General features: G+C 51.8%; 1 protein-coding gene across 1 annotated transcript; it reads left to right on the top strand.

Moving 5' to 3' along the window:
* The first annotated feature begins 17,197 nt into the window (after positions 1-17,197).
* TMEM185B (transmembrane protein 185B) lies at positions 17,198-19,351 on the top strand. The gene has a single exon (XM_010376439.2). The coding sequence runs from the start codon at positions 17,649-17,651 to the stop codon at positions 18,699-18,701; it is 1,053 nt and encodes a 350-aa protein (XP_010374741.1). The 5' UTR covers positions 17,198-17,648; the 3' UTR covers positions 18,702-19,351.
* Positions 19,352-20,437: the final 1,086 nt, after the last annotated feature.

Here is a 20,437-nt window from a genome sequence, read left to right as displayed (position 1 = left end):
AAATCCCACACACAGACCCGGGGTTGGAGGGAAAAAACGAGATGAAAGGATAACGGCCTTCCTTTTTCCGACATGAGGCGCTTGTTCTTAAGGGAAAAAACAGCCCCCTCTGCAGCACCACCTCCACTGCATCCTCTCTTTGTGTTTGGGCTTCTGGGGGAACAACAGGTCCCACGGTGGTGGTTTCCTTCCAGGATCCCCCTCCCTCCAGAAATTCCCCAATCTCTGCCAAGCTCAGTGGTAAGAAAAATGAGCAATTTCCAGATCCAGGCCAGCACATTTCAGAGGCATGGAGTGGAGGCCACGCCCCTCCTGACTGCCCCATCCCCCACCAACAGTCGTAGGTCACCTGAGCCCACACTCCCAGTCTCGCTCACCTCTCGGAATGCACGGAGGAGGACACAGTGAGACTCCGGCAGAAGGCCTTGCGGAGGGGAAGGTGGAGAGAGTCATCTCCCTGACCCTTGTCGCTCTGCCCCTGCCCCACATCCTGGGCAATTAGACTACTGTGGTGAGGGAGGGGCATCCAAGGTGGAGACAGGTATTGGGCACCTGCTATACACCTGGGACTTGGAGACAGTGACCCTGGTGTTCGATAAGCATCCATTTAACCGTTCCCCAGGCATGGTGCTGGGGATCAGGGCACAACAGGGACCAAAACAGACCCTCACGAGGTGCCTGGAGGAGTGGGGGCATCCAGAGAAACATGTGGAGAGTGTGGCTGCCTTTGCCGCCCTCCTCCTCCCTGCCCTCCTCCCCGGCCCCGCGTGGCTGGTGTTCAAAGCCCCTGTGCGCTCTGCTCACTTGAAACTGACTCAGCTGAGGGGCTGTGCAAATAGCAGAGGCTGAACAGAGGAGCAAAGTCTCTTAGGGAGAAACCGCCCCAGGAAAGGCAAGCCAGGTGTCAGGGTGGGGAGCTTGGTTACCACCGTGGTGCAAGGAGATGGAGACTGAGCAGGGCCTGGACATGGGCGGCCTTCAGGAAGGGCTGTCACCCTCCCTGCCCGGGCAAGTTCAAGGGCAGCCCCAAACAGCAAACTCGCATTTTCCACCTTTTATTCCAGGAAGGGCGCTGTGATGCTGCGGCGGGGAGGGGGCAGGGGACCTGGGACCAGGATCTCTGACTAAGCCTGAGTCAGGGCTGCCTTCCACTGGTCCCCACCCACCCTTGCAGGCCACTGAACCGCCTCTCCTGGCTCAGCCTCTCCCACTTGTTGCCCCCACCCTCAACTCCTTCAGTGACTTCCTCACCTCTTCATAAAGTCCAGGCTCTCGTCTTCTCTCCCGCTGCCCCCAACAGTGCCCAGCACCCAGCTTCTCCCACCACCCGGCTCCCATCCTCCCAGCCTGTCCTCCTCCTGTCCCACTGCCTCACCATACTCCTGCTCCTCAGGTGCTCCCGAAGGCCTCTAACTGTCCTTCAAACCCAGCCCAGTGGCAGGTCCTCTCAAAAGCTTCCTGCCATCCCTTCCCTTCCCTGGGTAGGTATGGAACCCCTTGCCCAGGCCTCCTCCACCCCAGCCCTGCTCCCTCCCGAAAGGCCAGGGGCTGCATCTCACATCTGTATTTTTGTGCCTGGTGTAGAGCAGGAAAGGAATGAGGATTTCACTGAGCATCTACTGTGTGCTGGCCACTGTTATGAAGGTCATCACAGGGAATGTTCACAACAAACCATGACATGGTATTGTCTCATTTTTACAGGTAAGGAAACTGAAGTCTCGGGGGAAGAGAACTTCAGAACTTCAGAGCTAAGAGTCTTCTTTGACTAAAGTAGGCCCCCGATGTTTCCTGGGAGAGGTGGAACTTGAGTGGGCTTAAAAAACAATGAGGATTGTGACAAACACAAAAGAGGGACAGACAGAGAGAACTAGAGCATTCCAGGCAGCGGGGACTGAGTTAAAGGAAGGCCGGGAGGCAGGAAAGCCCAGGAAGTGACTGGCAAGACTAGGCGGTTTAGTAGAGAGTCCGAGGTGTACTTACACAAATTACTGGGCACGGTGACTCACACCTGTAATCCCAGCACTTTGGGAGGCCAAGGTGGGAGGATTGCTTGAGCCCAGAAGTTTGAGACCAGTTTGGAAAATATAAAGAGATCCTATCTCTATTTTTAAAAAGAAAAGAAAAGAAAGAAAAAAAAGAGAAGAGGAGGGGAGGGGAGGGGAGGGGAGGGGACGGGAGGGGCAGCAGAAAGCCTAGAATGGCAGGAGGAACACCAAGCCTGCCATGGACATGGGACATTTCTGAGCAGGCTAGGCAGTGTTCCAGGGAGGGAAAGCGCTTGTGGACAACTTCCCTGTCAAAACCCTTCCCAGGAACTTGAGGGGCCAGCGTGAGAGACCCTGTGACCTCAGGCTCCAGAGATAGCTCAGCAAGGTGAATCCCCCGTGGCCACTGGTCAATGACTCACTTCTCCTCCCAGGCGCCCTCCCAGGGCTGAGCGCTCCTTCACGCGGCCTCCCTTAGCCCTTGCTCTGGTCTCTCTGCAGCTGGGGTCAGTGTTCCCAGTGAAGTCAGTGTGTGGAGCACACATGCTTCGTACCCATGTTCATGCCCATGTGTGTGTGTGCACATGTATGTGGGGCCTGTGTGTCTTTCTCTGAGACCCACTTGAGATCTGCATGCAGCTTGGGCCCCCTCCCGGACTGCTGCAGCCAGATGCACTTGGAGCCCCACCCATCAGCCCAGGGAGACATGCCCCTGCTGAATTCAGAGAATGATGCAGAAGGATTCGGGAAATGAGGACCATTCATGAGCCCAGTGACTGATGAAGAGCACCTCCCTCACATCCACTGCCAAACTAACCCGAAGAGAAGAGACAGACGAAGACCCCAGATGATTGCAATTTGGGAACACTTCCAACTCCAGCTCACTGCACTTATTCCAAAATAATCAGAGGGGAGATTTGACACATGCTCTGGTCTCACTGGCTCCCATCACCATTGCCTCTGCCCCTCACGGCTCTGCCGGGTACCTGGCTCTGACTCTTGCTGACACTTCAGGCCCCTCTCCCTTAGAACTGACTGCCATAGGGCTAGTTGCTTAGTCTTCAAGGAAAGGGGGCCTGGAGGACTATGGAGGAAGCAGAACTGCCTAGAGAGCCCCTTGATCCAAGACACCCACACTGCACTTGGGAAGAAAGGCAGGGCTGTGGGATGGAGGCACTGCCGGGGCCCTTCCTATTTGGCAGCAACTGCAGCCACGCATGCCCTAGCCATAGCATGCAGCACACATCTTCTGTCTCACAGTGATTGAAGATTTTACCAAACCACCGGTCAGACAGATTTCCCCTGAAGCCCCACATTAATTGATTTTTGGATTCTGCAACCCAAGCTCAGGCTCCAAGCTCACTGCTGAGCTCAAAACTCCTGGGTGTCCCACAAGGTCTTAGATGTGGAGGCCATGACGCTGGAGCCAAAGTTGTCAGACACCTGGGCTGCACCTGCCTGTGCAACGAGCCTGGGAAAGCAGCTCTGGGATTGCACCCTCAGTGCCAGGGCTGGGGAGCCTCTGAGCTCAGGGAGGCCTTCGGGGACAGGCACTCAGCCAGCTGCCTGGGTAGGCCACTAATGAGCGGATGTGTTCCAGGCTATCTGCCCAAGGGGCAGCTGCACCTGGGCTGGAGAGCTGAGACTCCCTGGGGTTCTGCAGCCTCTGTCCTCCTCAGCCTGGCCCGACAGCCCCTCGACCTGTTAGAGGAGGGCACAGCTGCCTACCACCCCTCCTCCCCCCATCTCTGCCTCTCTAGTCTTCCTTGAGGAAGATTCCATCAGAGGTTTTAGTTACATATTCCTACACCATGCCTGGAATATAGTAAGTACTCAGTAAATCCAACTTTTCCTGAGTTAGTGGTGAGGAAAAGCTGGACTCAGGATCAGGCTGCCTGTGAAGCCTGGCCTGTAGCCTACCAGCTGTCCCAGCCTCAGGGTCCTCACACCCAGACGTGCACGCAGTAACAGAGCACTTCTTGCCTGCAACAGTGCCTGGTTCACAGCGCATGCCAGTTAAGTGATCCATATTATTATTTTATCTTAAGAGAGGAATCCAGCTGTGTCCAAATGAGGGGTTGGGACAAAATAAAAGCTAGAATCCAGTCCTGCAGGTGGGGACATGGCACCTGGGTCTCCACCCTGACCCCTGCTGCCCACCCTCTCACATGTTATCTAGAGACGGCACTCCTTGTGGAACGCTGCAGGAGGTGCTCCACTGGCACGAAGTGGGTGGGCTCTTAGCACAGACCCAAACAGTAAGTGACTTTTCACACTCCCATATCCAAAGCTACATGCAAAACATTGATCTTGACGGGGCTTAGAACACAACTTCCAGAAGACCTCTTTTTTTTTTAATTATTATACTTCAAGTTCTGGGATACAGGCGCAAAACGTGCAGGTTTGTTATATAGCTATACACGTGTCATGGTGGTTTGCTGCACCCATCAACCTGTCATCTACATTAGGTATTTCTCCTGATGGTATCCCTCCCCTAACCCCCCAACCCCTGATAGGCCCCAGTGTGTGATGTTCCCCTCCCTGTGTCCATGGTTCTTACCGTTCATCTCCCACTTATGAGTGAGAACATGCAGTGTGTGCTTTTCTGTTCCTGTGTTAGTTTGCTGAGAATGATGGTTTCCAACTTCATCCACGTCCCTGAGAAGGACAGGAGCTCATCCTTTTTTATGGCTGCATAGTATTCCATGGGGTATATGTGCCACATGGGGTATATGTGCCAGTCTATCATTGATGGGCGTTTGGGTTGGTTCCCAGTCTTTGCTATTGTGAACAGTGCTGCAGTAAACGTACGTGTACATGTGTCTTTATAGTAGAATAATTTATAATCCTTTGGGTATATACACAGTAATGGGATTGCTGGGTCAAATGGTATTTCTGGTTCTAGATCCTTGAGGAATTGCCACACCGTCTTCCACAACGGCTGAACTAATTTACACTCCCACCAACAGTGTAAAAGTGTTCCTATTTCTCCACATCCTCTCCAGCATCTGTTGTTTCCTGACTTTTTAATGATCACCATTCTAACTAGTGTGAGACGGTATCTCATTGTGGTTTTGATTTGCATTTCTCTGATGGCGAGTGATGACGAGCATTTTTTCATATGTTTGTTGGCTGCACAAATGTCTTCTTTTGAGAAGTGTCCATTCATATCCTTTGCCCATTTTTTGAGTGGGGTTGCTTTTTTCATGTCAACTTGTTGAAGTTCCTTATAGATTCTGGATATTAGCCCTTTGTCAGATGGATAGATTGCAAAAGTTTTCTCCCATTCTGTAGGTTGCCTGTTCACTCTGATGATAGTTTATTTTGCTGTGCAGAAGCTCTTTAGTTTAGATCCTATTTGTCAATTTTGGCTTTTGTTGCCATTGCTTTTGGTGATTTAGTCATGAAGTCTTTGCCCATGCCTGTGTCCTGAATGGTATTGCCTAGGGCCTCTTTCTAATCCAAGAAAGAAAGGGGGCAGATCGGATGCCGAAGCATTGCCAGGGTTCACGGGGAGTCTGCAGAACCAGTGGGTAAAGATCAAAGACAGCCAAACTGCTGTAATAGCACCCCTCTCTAAACAGGAGGGCACCCCACCCCGGGCATCAGTGGGTGAATGTCCACCCATGCCGGTGCTCTAGCAATGTCTGCTTAGAAGTTCTTTTTAAATAATTATTTTCTAAATATCCTGGTTTGTTCAAACTGCCATACCAAAGTATCACACCCTGGTGGCTTAAACAGCAAACATTTATTCATCAACAGTTCTGGCGGCTGGAAGTCCTCAAGATAAAATAATAATATGGATCATTTAACTGGCATGCACTGTGAACCAAGCACTGTTGCAGGCAAGAAGTGCTCTGTTACTGCGTGCACATCTGGGTGTGAGGACCCTGAGGCTGGCACAGCTGGCAAACTACAGGCCAGGCTTCACAGGCAGCCTGATCCTGAGTCCAGCTTTTCCTCACCACTAACTCAGGAAAAGTTGAATTTATTGAGTACCTGCTATATTCCAGGCATGGTGTAGGAATATGTAACTAAAACCTCTGATGGAATCTTCCTCAAGGAAGATTAGAGAGGCAGAGATGGGGAAGGAGGGGCGGCAGGCAGCTGTGCCCTCCTCCAACAGGACGAGGTGCCTGGGGCAGGCACTTGACCCTTCTGAGCCTCAGTCTCCCCTGTAACTGGAGCAAATCTCTCTCCCAACCCCCAAGGGGACATCATGCTAAACAGATGGTTGTGCTTCTCACTTTCTTCATTGCCATTGCTATTCTGTTTAACACTGAAAACAATTTTTTGAAGCCCCTTTCAGACCAAAAAGAGAAAATTGGGCCCTCTATTTACTTCTAAATGTGTTCCCTTTTTTTTTGTTAATTAAAAGAAAAAACAACCTCCAACACCTCCATCCCGACCATATTGTTCCTGAAGTTCCCTTTTGCTGATTTATCTGTTGTCATGGCACCGATAGTTGTAAACCACTTCCGCTCTTACTGAGGTTTTTTGTTTTTTTTTTTAAACGGAGTTTCGCTCTTGTTGCTCATGCTGGAGTGCAATGGCGCAATCTTGGCTCACTGCAACCTCTGCCTCCCAGGTTCAAGTGATTCTCCGGCCTTAGCCTCCCAAGTAGCAGGCATTACAGACGTGTGCCACCACGCCCAACTAATTTTTGTATTTTTAGTAGAGACGAGGTTTCACTATATTAGCCAGGCTGGTCTCGAACTCCTGACCTCAGGTGATCCACCCACCTTGGTCTCCCAAAGTGCTGGGATTACAGGCATGAGCCACTGTGCCAGGCTCTTACTGAGGTTTTTAAAGTACCCACTTAGAAACAATCAGGGAGGCCGGGCGCGGTGGCTCACGCCTGTAATCCCAGGACTTTGGGAGGCCAAGACGGGTGGATCACGAGGTCAGGAGATTGAGACCATCCTGGCCAACACGGTGAAACCCCGTCTCTACTAAAAATACAAAAAAAAAAAAAAAAAAATTAGCTGGGCGTAGTGGCGCACCTGTAGTCCCAGTTCTCAGCGTAGAGGCTGAGGCAGGAGAATGGCGTGAACCCGGGAGGCGGAGCTTGCAGTGAGCTGAGATCCGGCCACTGCACTCCAGCCCGGGCGACAGAGCAAGACTCTGTCTCAAAAAAAAAAAAAAAAAAGAAAAGAAAAAAAGAAAAAAAACAGAGCAGGAGAGTTAAGGAAAGAGGTTCTCCCTGATTGTTTCTTTTCTTTTCTTTCTTTTTTTTTGAGACAGAGTCTCACTCTCGGCGCGATCTCGGCTCACTGCAAGCTCCGCCTCCCGGGTTCACGCCATTCTCCTGCCTCAGCCTCCCGAGTAGCTGGGACTACAGGCGCCCGCCACCTCGCCCGGCTAGCTTTTTGTATTTTTTAGTACAGACGGGGTTTCACCGTGTTAGCCAGGATGGTCTGGATCTCCTGACCTGGTGATCCCCCCGTCTCGGCCTCCCAGAGTGCTGGGATTACAGGCGTGAGCTACCGCGCCCGGCCCCTGCTCTGTTAAGAGCACTCAGAGCTCAAGAGATGAACCGTCTTCACAGGGAAATCTAGTAACGCTGGATCTGCAATAGGAATGCACTATGTGAACAGCAATTCACCACCCCAAATACCCGCCAGATAAAGCTGGGAAAGTATGGCTGTTTGGGGCAATCTGGAAAGAACCTCAGTGACAGTAAATACTTTTTATGTTATGAGAGAGAAAAATCTAAGACCAGCAGGAACTCCGAGGAGTTTCATTTTCTTTTTTAGGTGGAAAGCAGCCACATGAGCAGGGATTGCTTGTCAAAGGTTGCAATCCTGTCATGGATCTCCAGCTTCGGAGGCGCATTTTCAGTTTCGATTCAGCTGATAGGTGGGGAGAAAGCACCCCAGGTCTTGGAAGTTAGCTGTTTCCCCTCCTCACAGACAACCTCCTGGGCAGGGCGGCAAGCAGCTGCTAGAGATTGATTTCTCCACTTAGTTGTCTCGCTTGCGGCTTCCTCCCACGAGTGAGGAGTAAGAGAACCCCCGTCTCTGATGAAAGTGGGGGATGAACACTGAACCAGACCCACGCTGCTCAGCACATTTGATGGGACCAGAAACACGAACTGCAAAGGCTGAGAAAGCTTTTCAGGGACCGCCTGGCTGTGTGGGTGCGAAGACCAGGCTATACGTGGAATGACCTGGGAGGACTTACAAAAATGGGTTCTGAGCCTCACCCCCAAGGGTTCTGACTTGGTGAGTCTGGGGTGAGGCCCAAGAATCTGCCTGTGTATAGCCAGCAGTGCTGCACTTGGACCTGCATCTGGGCCACCCCGAGTCCCTTAATTTATGAAGCAGAACCAGTCCCAGGGTGGAGAATGAATGTCTGTCACCTGGTTACATAATTTCAAGTGTCCTTAGTTATGCTCAGCTGACGTGAGCACAGATCTTCCTCGGCACTCTCCTCTACAGCAGCACAGGGTGGGCCGTGGGAGGGGAGTACGTGCCCATGCGGGCATCTACTGAACGTGCCAGGCCTGTATCTCTATTATCTCACCTCTATCCTGTGAAGTAGATATTATCCCCATTTTACAGATGAGAAAAACTAGGCTCAGAGGCTGAACCATTTGGTCAAGGACACACAGCTGCTGAAATGACGAGGCCAAGTTTGATCCCAGGTGGTCCCTTCTTTGGTAAATGCTTGACTACACCAGGGCACCCTCTCAGCAGTGGTCTCCTCTGGGTTCTGCTGCAGCCAAGAGCACAAGCTTCTCCCCAATCGCTGCCCTATAGCTTATTTCCAATGTTTTTAAAATTATTTTTATTTTATTTATTTTTTTTTCCTGGTTTTTAGTTGACCTTTCATCATATTCAGCCCAGTGACCTCTGGTCCTCTCCTTGTCTCTTTCAGGGTTATTCAGTGTCTCATGTTTGTGTACCTTAACTGCACAGAAGAGTGCTCAGTCCTTGGGAACAAGGACCACAGGGCATTGCTTCCTTCCCCAGGGCTTGGTACCTACCAGGCACTAGCAGACAGGCAGTCTGGTCATAGCAGCTGAGTGATGAGTGAACCGCTTGGAGGCTGTGCATGTTGCCCAGAGTCTTTTAGGTCTATCTCCCCTAAACGCATCTGTGAAAGCACACAAAGCAAACACCCTGAGGCAGCAACAGCTCCAGTCCGGGAGTCTGAGGAGCAGAGAGAAACTGAGGCAGCCACAGGAGTCCAGTAGGCAGTGAAGTAAGGCCAGGGAGATGGACCATGGCCGGTCAGCCAGGGTCTTGAAGGGCATGGTAAAGCGTACGGATTCTGTCCTGAGAAATGAGAAGTCAGCTTTGACAGGGGAGGGCCATGCTCCTGCGGCCCCCAGTCACCAGGCTGTGCTGTCTCCCGTACTGCTAGATGCCCCTTCAAGTCAGGAGCCCTACACTGTTCATGGGGTAACTCCAGGGCCTGACTCTCGGTGGCGTGCAGAGGGATTTATTTATTTATTTATTTATTTTTGCTGCTTTGCACCCAGACAATGGAAGAAGGAAAGGCAACCCAGGGTGAAATTGGGATTACAATTTTACAAATGTCTGTTTCTGATGCAAGAAGCACATCATTTGTCCACATCACAATCTCTCGGAATTTATGACAAAGCCAGGTGACAGCCAGGCTGGGAATGACCTTTGTCCGAGAAAATGATGTTTTGCTGAGTAAATTAAGAGCGCAAATGAGACTGCAGAAAAAACTTAAAACTGTACATGAAAACTTCTGAAAATATTTTAGTAATGTCAACTTAAGTACATTGATACCTGGATTGCCTAATTCCATAATTCAGGAAGCTTCCCACTCACTCCACAAAAAAATTAGTTTGAATTAATTATATTTAATTATATTTGAATGCCTCAAATTAAATGATCCCAACACTTACTGTGTTGTTCATAACATTTGAAGGCTGTGATCTGGCCCGGAAAACCCCTAACTCTGCATGTGCACACTCACAAACATGTCAAAACTGGCCCTGTTTTTAGTTGACTTTTAATATTATACAGTCCTATACTTGAGTCTACCTTTGATTTCAGCCTCTTTAATTCTTCAACCCTGCGGAGTTTTCTAAATAAGCTCTGCCAGATGCTATCAATACAGGCAGATTCACACACCAGCTCGGGGGGGCACTGACTCCATTTCCTCAAAGATAACACAGAAAACAGAGTAAAAGGCCAGGCACAGTGGCTCACACCTGTAATCCCAGCACTTTGGGAGGCCGAGGCCAGCAGATCACCTGAGGTCAGGAGTTCGAGACCAACCTGGCCAAGATGGTGAAACCCCATCTCTACTAAAAATACAAAAATTAGCTGGGCATAGTGGTGCACCAGTACCACTCAGCTACTCGGAAGGCTGAGGCAGGAGAATTGCTTGAACTCGGAAGTGGAGGTTGCAGTAATGTGAGATCGGGCCACTGCACTCCAGCCTGGGTGACAGCAATCCATCTCAAAAAACAGGAAAAAAAAAAAATCAACCTCTAAAGACACACTAGGCTTTATGTGTCAAGGGTCTTTAGAATGAAGTTGTCCTGCCTTATCGGTAGGGGATATGTCCCAAGACCCCAAAGCCGCAGATAGTACCAAACCCCTATATACACTATGTATTTCCCTGCACATACATGCCTACAATAGAGTTTAATTTGTAAGTTAGGCACAGTACTCTTGTGCTTTGGCGCCATTATTAAGTCAAACAAGGGTGACCTGAACAGAAGCACTGTGATCTGGCGACAGCTGATGTGACCGCCCAGGGAGCACACCCGGTGTGGACAGAGGGGTCGCGTCCCAGGCTAGATGGAGCCAGATTTTGTCATGCTACTCAGAACAGAGGGCCATTTAAAATTTAGGAGTTATTTCTGGAATTTTCCATTTGATATTTTCAAACCTCAGTGTACTGCAGGTAAATGAAAACTTGGAAAGATAAACCTCAGATAAAGGGGAACTACTGTATTCATTCCTTCACCATGGCACGTCTATGTCTGGGAATCTACCCTTAAAAACAATCTGGATGCAAAGAAGCCGTGAGAGAGAGCACAGTCTCTCCATTTCATAAAAGAACGGAACTAGCCGGGTGCGGTGGCTCAAGCCTGTAATCCCAGCACTTTGGGAGGCCGAGACGGGCGGATCACCAGGTCAGGAGATCGAGACCATCCTGGCTAACACGGTGAAACCCCGTTTCTACTAAAAAATACAAAAAACTAGCCAGGCGAGGTGGCGGGCGCCTGTAGTCCCAGCTACTCGGGAGGCTGAGGCAGGAGAATGGCGTGAACCCGGGAGGCGGAGCTCGCAGTGAGCCGAGATCCGGCCACTGCACTCCAGCCTGGGCGACAGAGCGAGACTCCGTCTCAAAAAAAAAAAAAAAAAAAAAGAACGGAACTAACTCAAATACACAACGGAATGGGTGAGTAAAGTATTGTACTACCCTTAATGTAATATTGTGGGGCCATTGAAAAGATGCTCACATGTTGATGGAAATCTGAGAAGTGTTTCTACCTATGGCATTTTATCACATTTAAGACACTGTCGATTAGAAAACACACCACCATTTCACATACCTTTAAAGAATTAAAAAATACCCAGAATGGTTATCTAATAAGGGAGGTCTAAGTAAAGCTGGGATCCTAAAGGGCTATTTCTTTGGTGTGAGAAGAATGATAAGCAGCCTCGTCAGGCAGAAAGCGCCAGTGTCCCAACCATGGAGCCGGATGCAGGGAGGGAACAAAACCACCCCCGAGGACGTGCACAAGCCAGTACTCACGCTGGTTTCAGTCTGAATTTGCACTAACATATGGTCTGGAAACACCTCAAGCAAATGCTGTAACTGAATTTACGTTTAAGGTTATGTCAAGTTGGCAGTGCCCCAGGTGACTGGCAGAAACGAATACAAGCTCCAGAAAGAGCTGAATGTTAACACCACTGGCAGTGCCTGTAAAACAACAGCCACTGTACAGTGCAGGATCCAGAGATGTTACAATGTGAAGTGAGTCTTAGAATTAACCGTAAGTAAAAAAGCAGAATCAAATGGGTATGTGGAGGATGACATCTCTTTGACGAGTACAACGACTGGAAGGAAAAACACAGTAAAACGTTCACAGTGATTTTCTGTAGGTGGTAAGACTACAGCATTTTCTTTCTTTAAACGAGTCCACATTTTCCAGCTTTTTCTAAAGTGACCATATAAGAAAAGGAGAAATAAAACAAGGAGACGCAAGTGAGAGAATGACTTTGGGTGGGGTGGTCAGGGAGGTGACCCTGAAGGAGGTGACACCTCAACTGAGAAGGGACCAGCACAGCAGAAGCCACCTGAAGAGTTCACTGCTACATGTGTATCCAGGACAAGGGTCTGGGGCACAGGGACGATGCCTGACATGTATTTGTTAAATTAATACTCGGGTTAAGGAAGGAAAAAGCTGCTAAAACAGGAGCCTAACTCTCAAGGGGCCCCAGCCAGAGGCTGGCTCTTCAGGGAGCCATTCTCACCAGACTGAGCCGATAAACGGGGCAGGGACACCTGCCTGGCCAACAGCAGGGCCCTGTGGAAAGTCTGCAGCTGCAGAGTTAGCAGAGAACCACGGCTGTGGTCTTGGGCCTGTTTCCCCATCTGTCAAATGAGGTTAGTGCTTTGCTACCTCAGCCTCTGAAGTGAGCTCCAGATGATACGGTGCTTTGAATAAATAAGCCACGTGCGAGTGTGAGGGGCTGTCATGCCCTAGGAGGTCCTCGTGCCAGCCCAGCAGCACCTCCCTGTAACACTGGGACCTGTGAGCTTCAGACAAGCTGCTTTGTCTCGGGAAGGTTCCCGTGCTCTGCTGCTGAGCCTACAGGAGGTGTCACATCAGCTCCTGCCTTCCTGCCCGCATGCACTTTCCAGGTTCACTTACCATGTACGGGCCTGTGCTAACAGAGATAACAGATGGGTCCCTGTCCTTGAGAAAGTCACAGGGAGTCCAGAGAGTCAGATGAGCAAACAGGATGATACCCTGTGGGACCTGAGGGAGGGGACACCCGAGCTGCTGCTGAGGCAGTCAACAGCCACCAGTCGGGGGAACAGTGGAGGCATTGTAGGTTTCCTACCTTGTTTCCTTTTGCCATCACAGTTTTGGGAAGTTACCTCCATTTCATAAATTGGGGCCAGAAGCTGTCATCTGTCAAGGTCACAGAGCCTGGACTCACACCTGGGCCGGGGTGACTCAAGTCCTTGCCCACAGGCACATTACCATACTGGTGTGTGTGTGCTGGCAGTGGGGGAGGCAGGGAGATGGGAGGAGCCTATTGTAGAGGTGACAGCCTGCTCTTCATTTAGAGACTGGGGCCAAGGGGTAATGGCAGGCAATGAGGCTGGCATGAGGGCCAGGTGGGCTGTGGCTTTCTTGTGAAGAAGCTGATGTGAGCAAATCCACAAATCCGGCCGTACGGGAAAATTTCTCTGGGCCTTCTGCACAGGTCATCCCCCTGCCCCAAGCCAGCCAGCCCCTCAGAGGACATGCGGCAAGGGCATCCCGTGTCCTGCAGCCAGAGGGCCACACAGGAAACCTAACTCCTGCCAGCTTCCAGCTGCTCTGACTGGGACCATGCCCAGGTGTCACTGTCACCCTGGTCTACTATGGAGGGTGCCGGGCAAGGGTTCACTCTCCCTGGAGACCCAGCTCAGCTCTTGCTGAGCAGTGGCCGTTGTGGGGCAGGAAGAGCCGAGCTGGGCCTGGCCGCTGGTACTGAGCGAATTCTAAGGAATTTGCAGATGGAATTACGGTTACTAACAGGCTGACCTTAAAACAGAGAGATGATCCTGGGTTAGCTGAGTAACCCAAAGTAATCACAGGAGCCCTTAAAGCAAGGAAGGCAGAAGAGAGACTCCAGACATAAGATGGGTTTGAAGGAGGCCACAGGTCAGGAAATACAGGGGGCTGAGAATGAACCCCGAGGCCCATGGCGGGCAAGGAGACAGGAACCTCAGTCCCACAACTCGATGGAACTGCATCCTGCCAACACAGAGCGCGAATGCAGGTTCACCGCCCAGTGCCCACACCCAGATCTTGGCCTTGTGACTCAAGCGGAGCACCAGCTGGGCATGTGATGCTGACTTCTGACTCTCAGTTCATGGTGGACAGTAACTGGGTGCTGCTCTGAACCGCTACATCTGTGGCAACTGGTTACCGAAGCAGTCACTCATCAATGAGCTACCGGAAGAAAGATCGCCTGGGCTGGAGAGTGGAGGGAACAGGGCCTAGGATGCTGGCGGCGAAAGGAAACCAGTCCCGCTGTCGGCGGTACGCTGGCCGCAGGAGCGCCTACTCTGAGACAGCATCGCAGTCATGAGCAGTGCTGAATGCATTCCTTCACTCAATCATTCAGCCAATGTCTCTCAAACATATCTTAATACAAGTGCTAACTGGGTGTCTGAAGCTCAAATCTCATCAAAGGACAGAAGGCCAAACAGATGACACCCAGTGAAATGAGTCCCAGGATCGGAACAAGGTCCCCACCCCTACCCCACCGCTGACATCCAGATGCTGTGGGAGGTGAAAGAAGGGTCGCTGGTCCACCAGGGGTCGAGAAGGTTTCTCAGGGCTTGAAGCCCTGTCCTGGGTCTTGGTGCTCAGGAAGGAGAGAGAGGCCATGTCAGGGTAGGCCACACTCAGGGGGTAGCAGCAGACTGGCTGGGCTGGTGTATGGACCCTAAGGGCCCTGGCCACCAGGTGTGCCAGGATCAGCTCAGACAGGAAAGTTGGGACCGAGGATGCCAAGCAGGGGAGAGAGGCTGGGGTGGAGACACACCCCAGGACTTCCCCATCCTCTAGGATAGTGACCTTCAAACCATGTCAGGCCCTGCCCTCTGGGGCCACATGCCCCCACACACCCTGACTGGGGAATAGCAGCCCACGCCGGTGGCCTGGAGCACCGCACCCATACACACCGTCTGTAAGTGAGTGAATTCACACTTTGGTTTGTGTACCAGCCTCGGGGACTGCTGTGCCACCAGCACCTGGCACACAGCAAACAATCCATGTTAGCTTTACAGGTAAATAAAAGACACAAAGGCAGGTCCCTGAGAGACTGGCCGCATCAGGGAAAACAGGGAAGGAAGGGTGTCTGATGCCCACGACAGGATGGCGGAGTGGTCAAGGCCTGCAGGCCAAAGGAAGCCAGCTGGGGACAGATGGCAGACAGCATCCCTGACCCTGTGGCAAAAGCCTGGAAGCTGGCTCTGCCCTCCTCAGGAGCTGGGCAGCAGAGCCACCGCTACACCATGACAGGACACCTCGATACCCCCTTCTTGGATGGAGAGGGTGCACTTGTTCTGAATGAGGAGCTCAAGGTGGGAAAATATGCTCCGAGCTTCGTTTTCGCCACAAAGCTGGCAGCAGAGGCCCTCAGTTCATCTGACTACTTAGGAAATTGGGAAGGACTTCTGACTGTTCTCGCAGAGTCCAGAGGACTTGACTGCCACCAGCTCCCCGGGGGTGGGGGTGGGGGCGCTGCCGGCAGCGCCTCCCCTCCACGGGCTCTGCTTTCCTAGTGTGGTCATACTACTTGCACGTCTCTAAATGAAAAGTGCAAAGTCCCATGTATTGATTCATCTAATCCTCAAAACAATCCCGTGTGCTTTCCCAAGCCCATTTCACAGATGAAGAGGTTGGACTGGTGAAGGAGTTTTCAAATTTTTACAAATTTTACACTTTTACAAATTTTTAGTTAACAAATCCTTCTTGGAAGAAAAGAGTACAAAAAAGACCAATGTGTAAAACAGACAGATTGGAGCAACTCTGTTCAGGGGAGGAGCGGAGGGAGATAAGGCTCTCCAGAAACAAGAGTCCCTGAAGACACATCTATGTCTGAGCCTGAGGGCTGGTGAAGCTCACTCAGCTGGACTCCCTTCCCCAGGGCCACAGATTGCCTGTGGGTAAAGTGAAGTTGTGAAGAGCGCCTCGGGTCTGGGACTGTCCGCCCCACACCCTGGATGCCCTGCTCATGCCCGCCTGGGGCAGGGCTGTGAGGGTGCAGGAGGGCCACTCCGCGGAGGCCCGGACAGGTGATGCATTCCTCTCACGGCCTATCCCACTTCAGAGCCCAGGACCTACGTGACAACATCCCACACCCACTTCAGGAAACAGGACTAGGAGAGACTGGCGAGAGCAGGAAGGGGGGCAGCCAGGGCTCTGCTGAGCAGTGGGACAGCGGGGAAGACAGGTAGAAATCCTCCAGAGTCTGCCCAGCAGGCCAGAGGGTGAAAAGGTGCTCCAAATCACAGACCCGCTGCAGCCTTGCTCTTAGACACCACCCAGGTCTGTCCCCCAACTTCATAGACCAGGAAACTGAGGCCCAGAGAGAAAGAGGTGAATTTGCCTAGGTTTCTCAGCTGATGTGCGGCAGGGCCTGGACAAGAACCCAAATTTCTTGACCTCTGGTCCACTACCCTTCTCCAAAGGAAAAGGGAAACATTGTTCTGCGAGAATAACACGGAGACAGGGCCAAGTAAGTCAAAATGAGGACCAGACACGTGAAGGTAGGAGCCCTGTATCTGCGACGCGATTCTCTGCTAACCTGCCGGGTTACCAGGGGCAGGAAGCAACCCCCAACCCCGGGCTGGATCCAGTTTCCTCCCCTGCTCCGCAGGACGCTGTAGAGGGGCCAAGTGGCGTCTAACACCCTCACCAGTACCTTCCACTCTGGACTGAGAGGCACAGGTACAAGAGCGAACACCCTTCCCAGCACCCTCCACTCTGGAGTGGGAGGGACAAGTACAAGAGCGCCGCTGCCGCCTGGGATCTCCGCACAGCCACTTCGCAGGCAGCCTGAGAAACGTCCGTTGCTCCAACAGGCGGAGTTCTGCCCCGCGAGTCTTCACCCCAAGCAAGGCCCCCCCACCTCGTGCACTGGGTCTACGCGCGGGCCTTTTCCTTTGAGCCAGAGATACACCCGCCACCGCCCCTGCGCCGTCCCCCACAGGTCTGTGCTCATGCATATCGCCTTGCATACATGCACCCGCTCCCTCGCTCGCAAACTCCCGCACTAGCCCGGCCACCCGCCTCTGCTCGCGCACGCGCCGTTCCCCCACGCCGCGCGCGGGGTGCTGGAGCCTCACCGCGGGCGCACCAGCCCCGGGCGGACTCCCAGGGAGCAGCGGAGAGAGCGGGGAGGGGAGGATCCCGGCAGAGGAGAGAAGGATGCCAACGCCCAGGCCCCGCCCTCTCCGCCCGGCCCCGCCCCCGCAGGGCCCGCCCAGGCCGGCAGGGAGGATGTGAGCTCACTCCCGCCTCCATGTTCTTGGAGTCGCCTGAACGCGTACACCCGAGGTCGCGGGACGCTTGGGAAGTCAGCAGCGCGCCAGGCCCCTCCGGGCGCCACACGCATTAGGTGCCTTCTTTATGGGTAGGGAATGAAGGCGGGCGGTGGCTGGACCGAGGCAGCTCCCAGTTCGTAGCCGCCGCGCCGCCCGTGCCCGCGCACGCCACACCCCAGCGCGCTTCCGGCCGGGCCACGTGATCGCGCGCGCACGTGTTCCGGCCTCTCTGCGTCGCCGTTCCGAGCCTCCTCCTGGTCGCCCCGGCATTGGTCCACCGGGAGCCGGCTTGGGCCGGGCCCGGGAGGCGGCGGCTAGGGGAGCCGCGGAGACGCGGGCACTGAGCGTCGCGGGGGAGTAGGCCCGGGCCGCCAAGCGGCGGCCTCCGCCATGAACCCCAGGGGCCTGTTCCAGGACTTCAACCCCAGTAAGTTCCTCATCTATACCTGCCTGCTGCTCTTCTCGGTGCTGCTGCCCCTTCGCCTGGACGGCATCATCCAGTGGAGCTACTGGGCCGTCTTTGCCCCTATATGGTTGTGGAAGCTTCTAGTCGTCGCAGGCGCCTCGGTGGGCGCGGGCGTTTGGGCCCGCAACCCTCGCTACCGCACCGAGGGAGAGGCCTGCGTGGAGTTCAAAGCCATGCTGATCGCTGTGGGCATCCACCTGCTGCTGCTCATGTTCGAAGTCCTGGTCTGCGACAGGGTGGAGAGGGGCACGCACTTCTGGCTGCTGGTCTTCATGCCTCTCTTCTTCGTGTCCCCCGTGTCCGTGGCTGCCTGCGTCTGGGGCTTTCGACACGATAGATCGCTGGAGCTGGAGATCCTGTGCTCGGTCAACATCCTGCAGTTCATCTTCATCGCCCTAAAGCTGGACAGGATTATTCACTGGCCATGGCTGGTGGTGTTTGTGCCCCTGTGGATCCTCATGTCGTTCCTTTGCCTGGTCGTCCTGTATTACATCGTCTGGTCCCTCCTGTTCCTGCGGTCCCTGGATGTGGTTGCCGAGCAACGAAGAACACATGTGACCATGGCCATCAGCTGGATAACGATTGTGGTGCCCCTGCTCACTTTTGAGGTGCTGCTGGTTCACAGATTGGATGGCCACAATACATTCTCCTACATCTCCATATTTGTCCCCCTTTGGCTTTCCTTACTAACTTTAATGGCCACAACATTCAGGCGAAAGGGGGGCAATCATTGGTGGTTTGGCATTCGCAGAGACTTCTGTCAGTTTCTGCTTGAAATTTTCCCATTTTTAAGAGAATATGGGAACATTTCATATGATCTCCATCACGAACATAGTGAAGATGCTGAAGAAACATCAGTTCCAGAAGCTCCGAAAATTGCTCCAATATTTGGAAAGAAGGCCAGAGTAGTTATAACCCAGAGCCCTGGGAAATACGTTCCCCCGCCTCCCAAGTTAAATATTGATATGCCAGATTAAACTCCTAGAGAGGACCAAGGCACACACGGACTCCACCTTGCCTTTGCCTCTTGTTCATTCATCCCAAACCTGGAAATGGAAACAGGCTTCAAACACTGTCGTCTCACGCCCTGTTTGAGATCACCGCCTCATCAGTATGCATCATAGATGGAGGTGGTTTTAGTATGTGGGTGTGTGTGGTGTGTACCTGGGTAAGAGACTTGCTTTCCAGGTTTGAACTTTCAGGTGTAGTCAGGGGTAGTAAGCTGGATTGTTTTAGTAGGTCCTCAAAAGGAATAACTACACAGCTGTTTGTTTAAAGTGCTACTGTACCTATCAAAAGTATTGTTTAAAAAGTATTTTTATACACTGCTAATCTAAAATTGTATTTCAGATTGTGCCTGTTATGACATAGTAGCAAATGTAAAGAGTTCTCTTTCCCACCACTTGTTTATAAACCTCATAGTTGATGTTTTTAGTGTTCCTACTGTTAAAATACCTTCTCCTTGGGCTTCGCTGACATTGGTCCTTAATATTCTGATAGGTGAATTTTTCTAATGGAATGAACCCATGCATATATAGTATTTATATGAATATTTTAGCAGTGTAATATGTTGAATTCTAGTTCTCTGCAGTACAATGTATTATGTTAAAGTATTTTTTAAAGCTTACATGTGAAGATATGTGTCTATTGCAGATGTCCTTAAAGACTGCATAAAACAATATGTGCCTGGTGTGGATCTTACCAAAGTACTAGGCATGAATATAGGGATCGCAAATCCCATGGGTCTTAATATTGAGGTGTTAGTAACCGAGGTCTCTGGTAGTACCCATTAGTAGAGGAAGAGGCCGCTGGCCTTGGGAGCTTGTGACACGCTCCAGTGTGGTACCAGGCCATAAAGTGACATAGTTACTTTGTTTAGCGCCTTTGTTTAGCGCCAGGTTGTTTAGTACCTTGCATTTTTCCACACAGGTAGTAACTGGAAATAAGCAACAAGTGGTTTGTCCATTTCTCAGAATCTTAAACTATTAGTTGGCTGTAGTGTGAAGCATTACTTGTCATTGGAAAGATGGAGAGAGTGGCCTTAACCAGAAGTGGCCAACAGAAGCAGGTATCATTTTAAGGTCCAAACTTTCATCTGTCAGCAATAGGGAAACAACAGTTCAAATTCGCTTTGTAGATGAGTACAGTGTTTCTTTTTGTTTTTCTTTTTTTTTTTGAGACAGAGTTTCACTCTTGTTGCCCAGGCTGGAGTGCAATGCCACGATCTCTGCTCACCACAGCCTCTGCCTCCCGGGTTCAAGCGATTCTCCTGCTTCAGCCTCCTGAGTAGCTGGGATTACTGGCATGCGCCACCACGCCTGGCTAATTTTGTATTTTTAATAGAGACAGGGTTTCTCCATGTTGGTCAGGCTGGTCCCGAACTCCTGACTTGAGGTGATCTGCCCGCCTCGGCCTCCCAAAGTGCTGGGATTACAGGCGGGAGCCACTGCGCCTGGCAAGTACAGTGTTTCTTTAGGTGCTGGTGGTACACCAGGGAATCAGGGCAGAAGCCGGATCCTGCAAGAGTAATGTTCGTCTGAGAACAAATAAATACTTTCGAAAGGAGGTTAAAATAAAAAGGAGTATTGGTGTTAATACTGTGGAGAAGACTGGATGGAGTCCACTTTTCTTATTAGTAACTTACTAAAAATGATCTAAACTGGGCTCCACACTCTTTGCCCTGGTCATGAGGCAAACTTGTTGGGTTTGGAGA

Source organism: Rhinopithecus roxellana, chromosome 14, assembly GCF_007565055.1.
Source record: "Rhinopithecus roxellana isolate Shanxi Qingling chromosome 14, ASM756505v1, whole genome shotgun sequence".
Classification (NCBI taxonomy): Eukaryota; Metazoa; Chordata; class Mammalia; order Primates; family Cercopithecidae; genus Rhinopithecus; species Rhinopithecus roxellana.
The sequence above is the reverse complement of the archived record's forward strand: the minus strand, read 5'-3'. Positions and strand labels throughout refer to the sequence as shown.

What these genes read in the sequence shown, in the direction of transcription:
- TMEM185B (XM_010376439.2), top strand. Translation starts at nt 17,649, where the DNA reads ATGAACCCCAGGGGCCTGTTCCAGGACTTCAACCCCAGTAAGTTCCTC.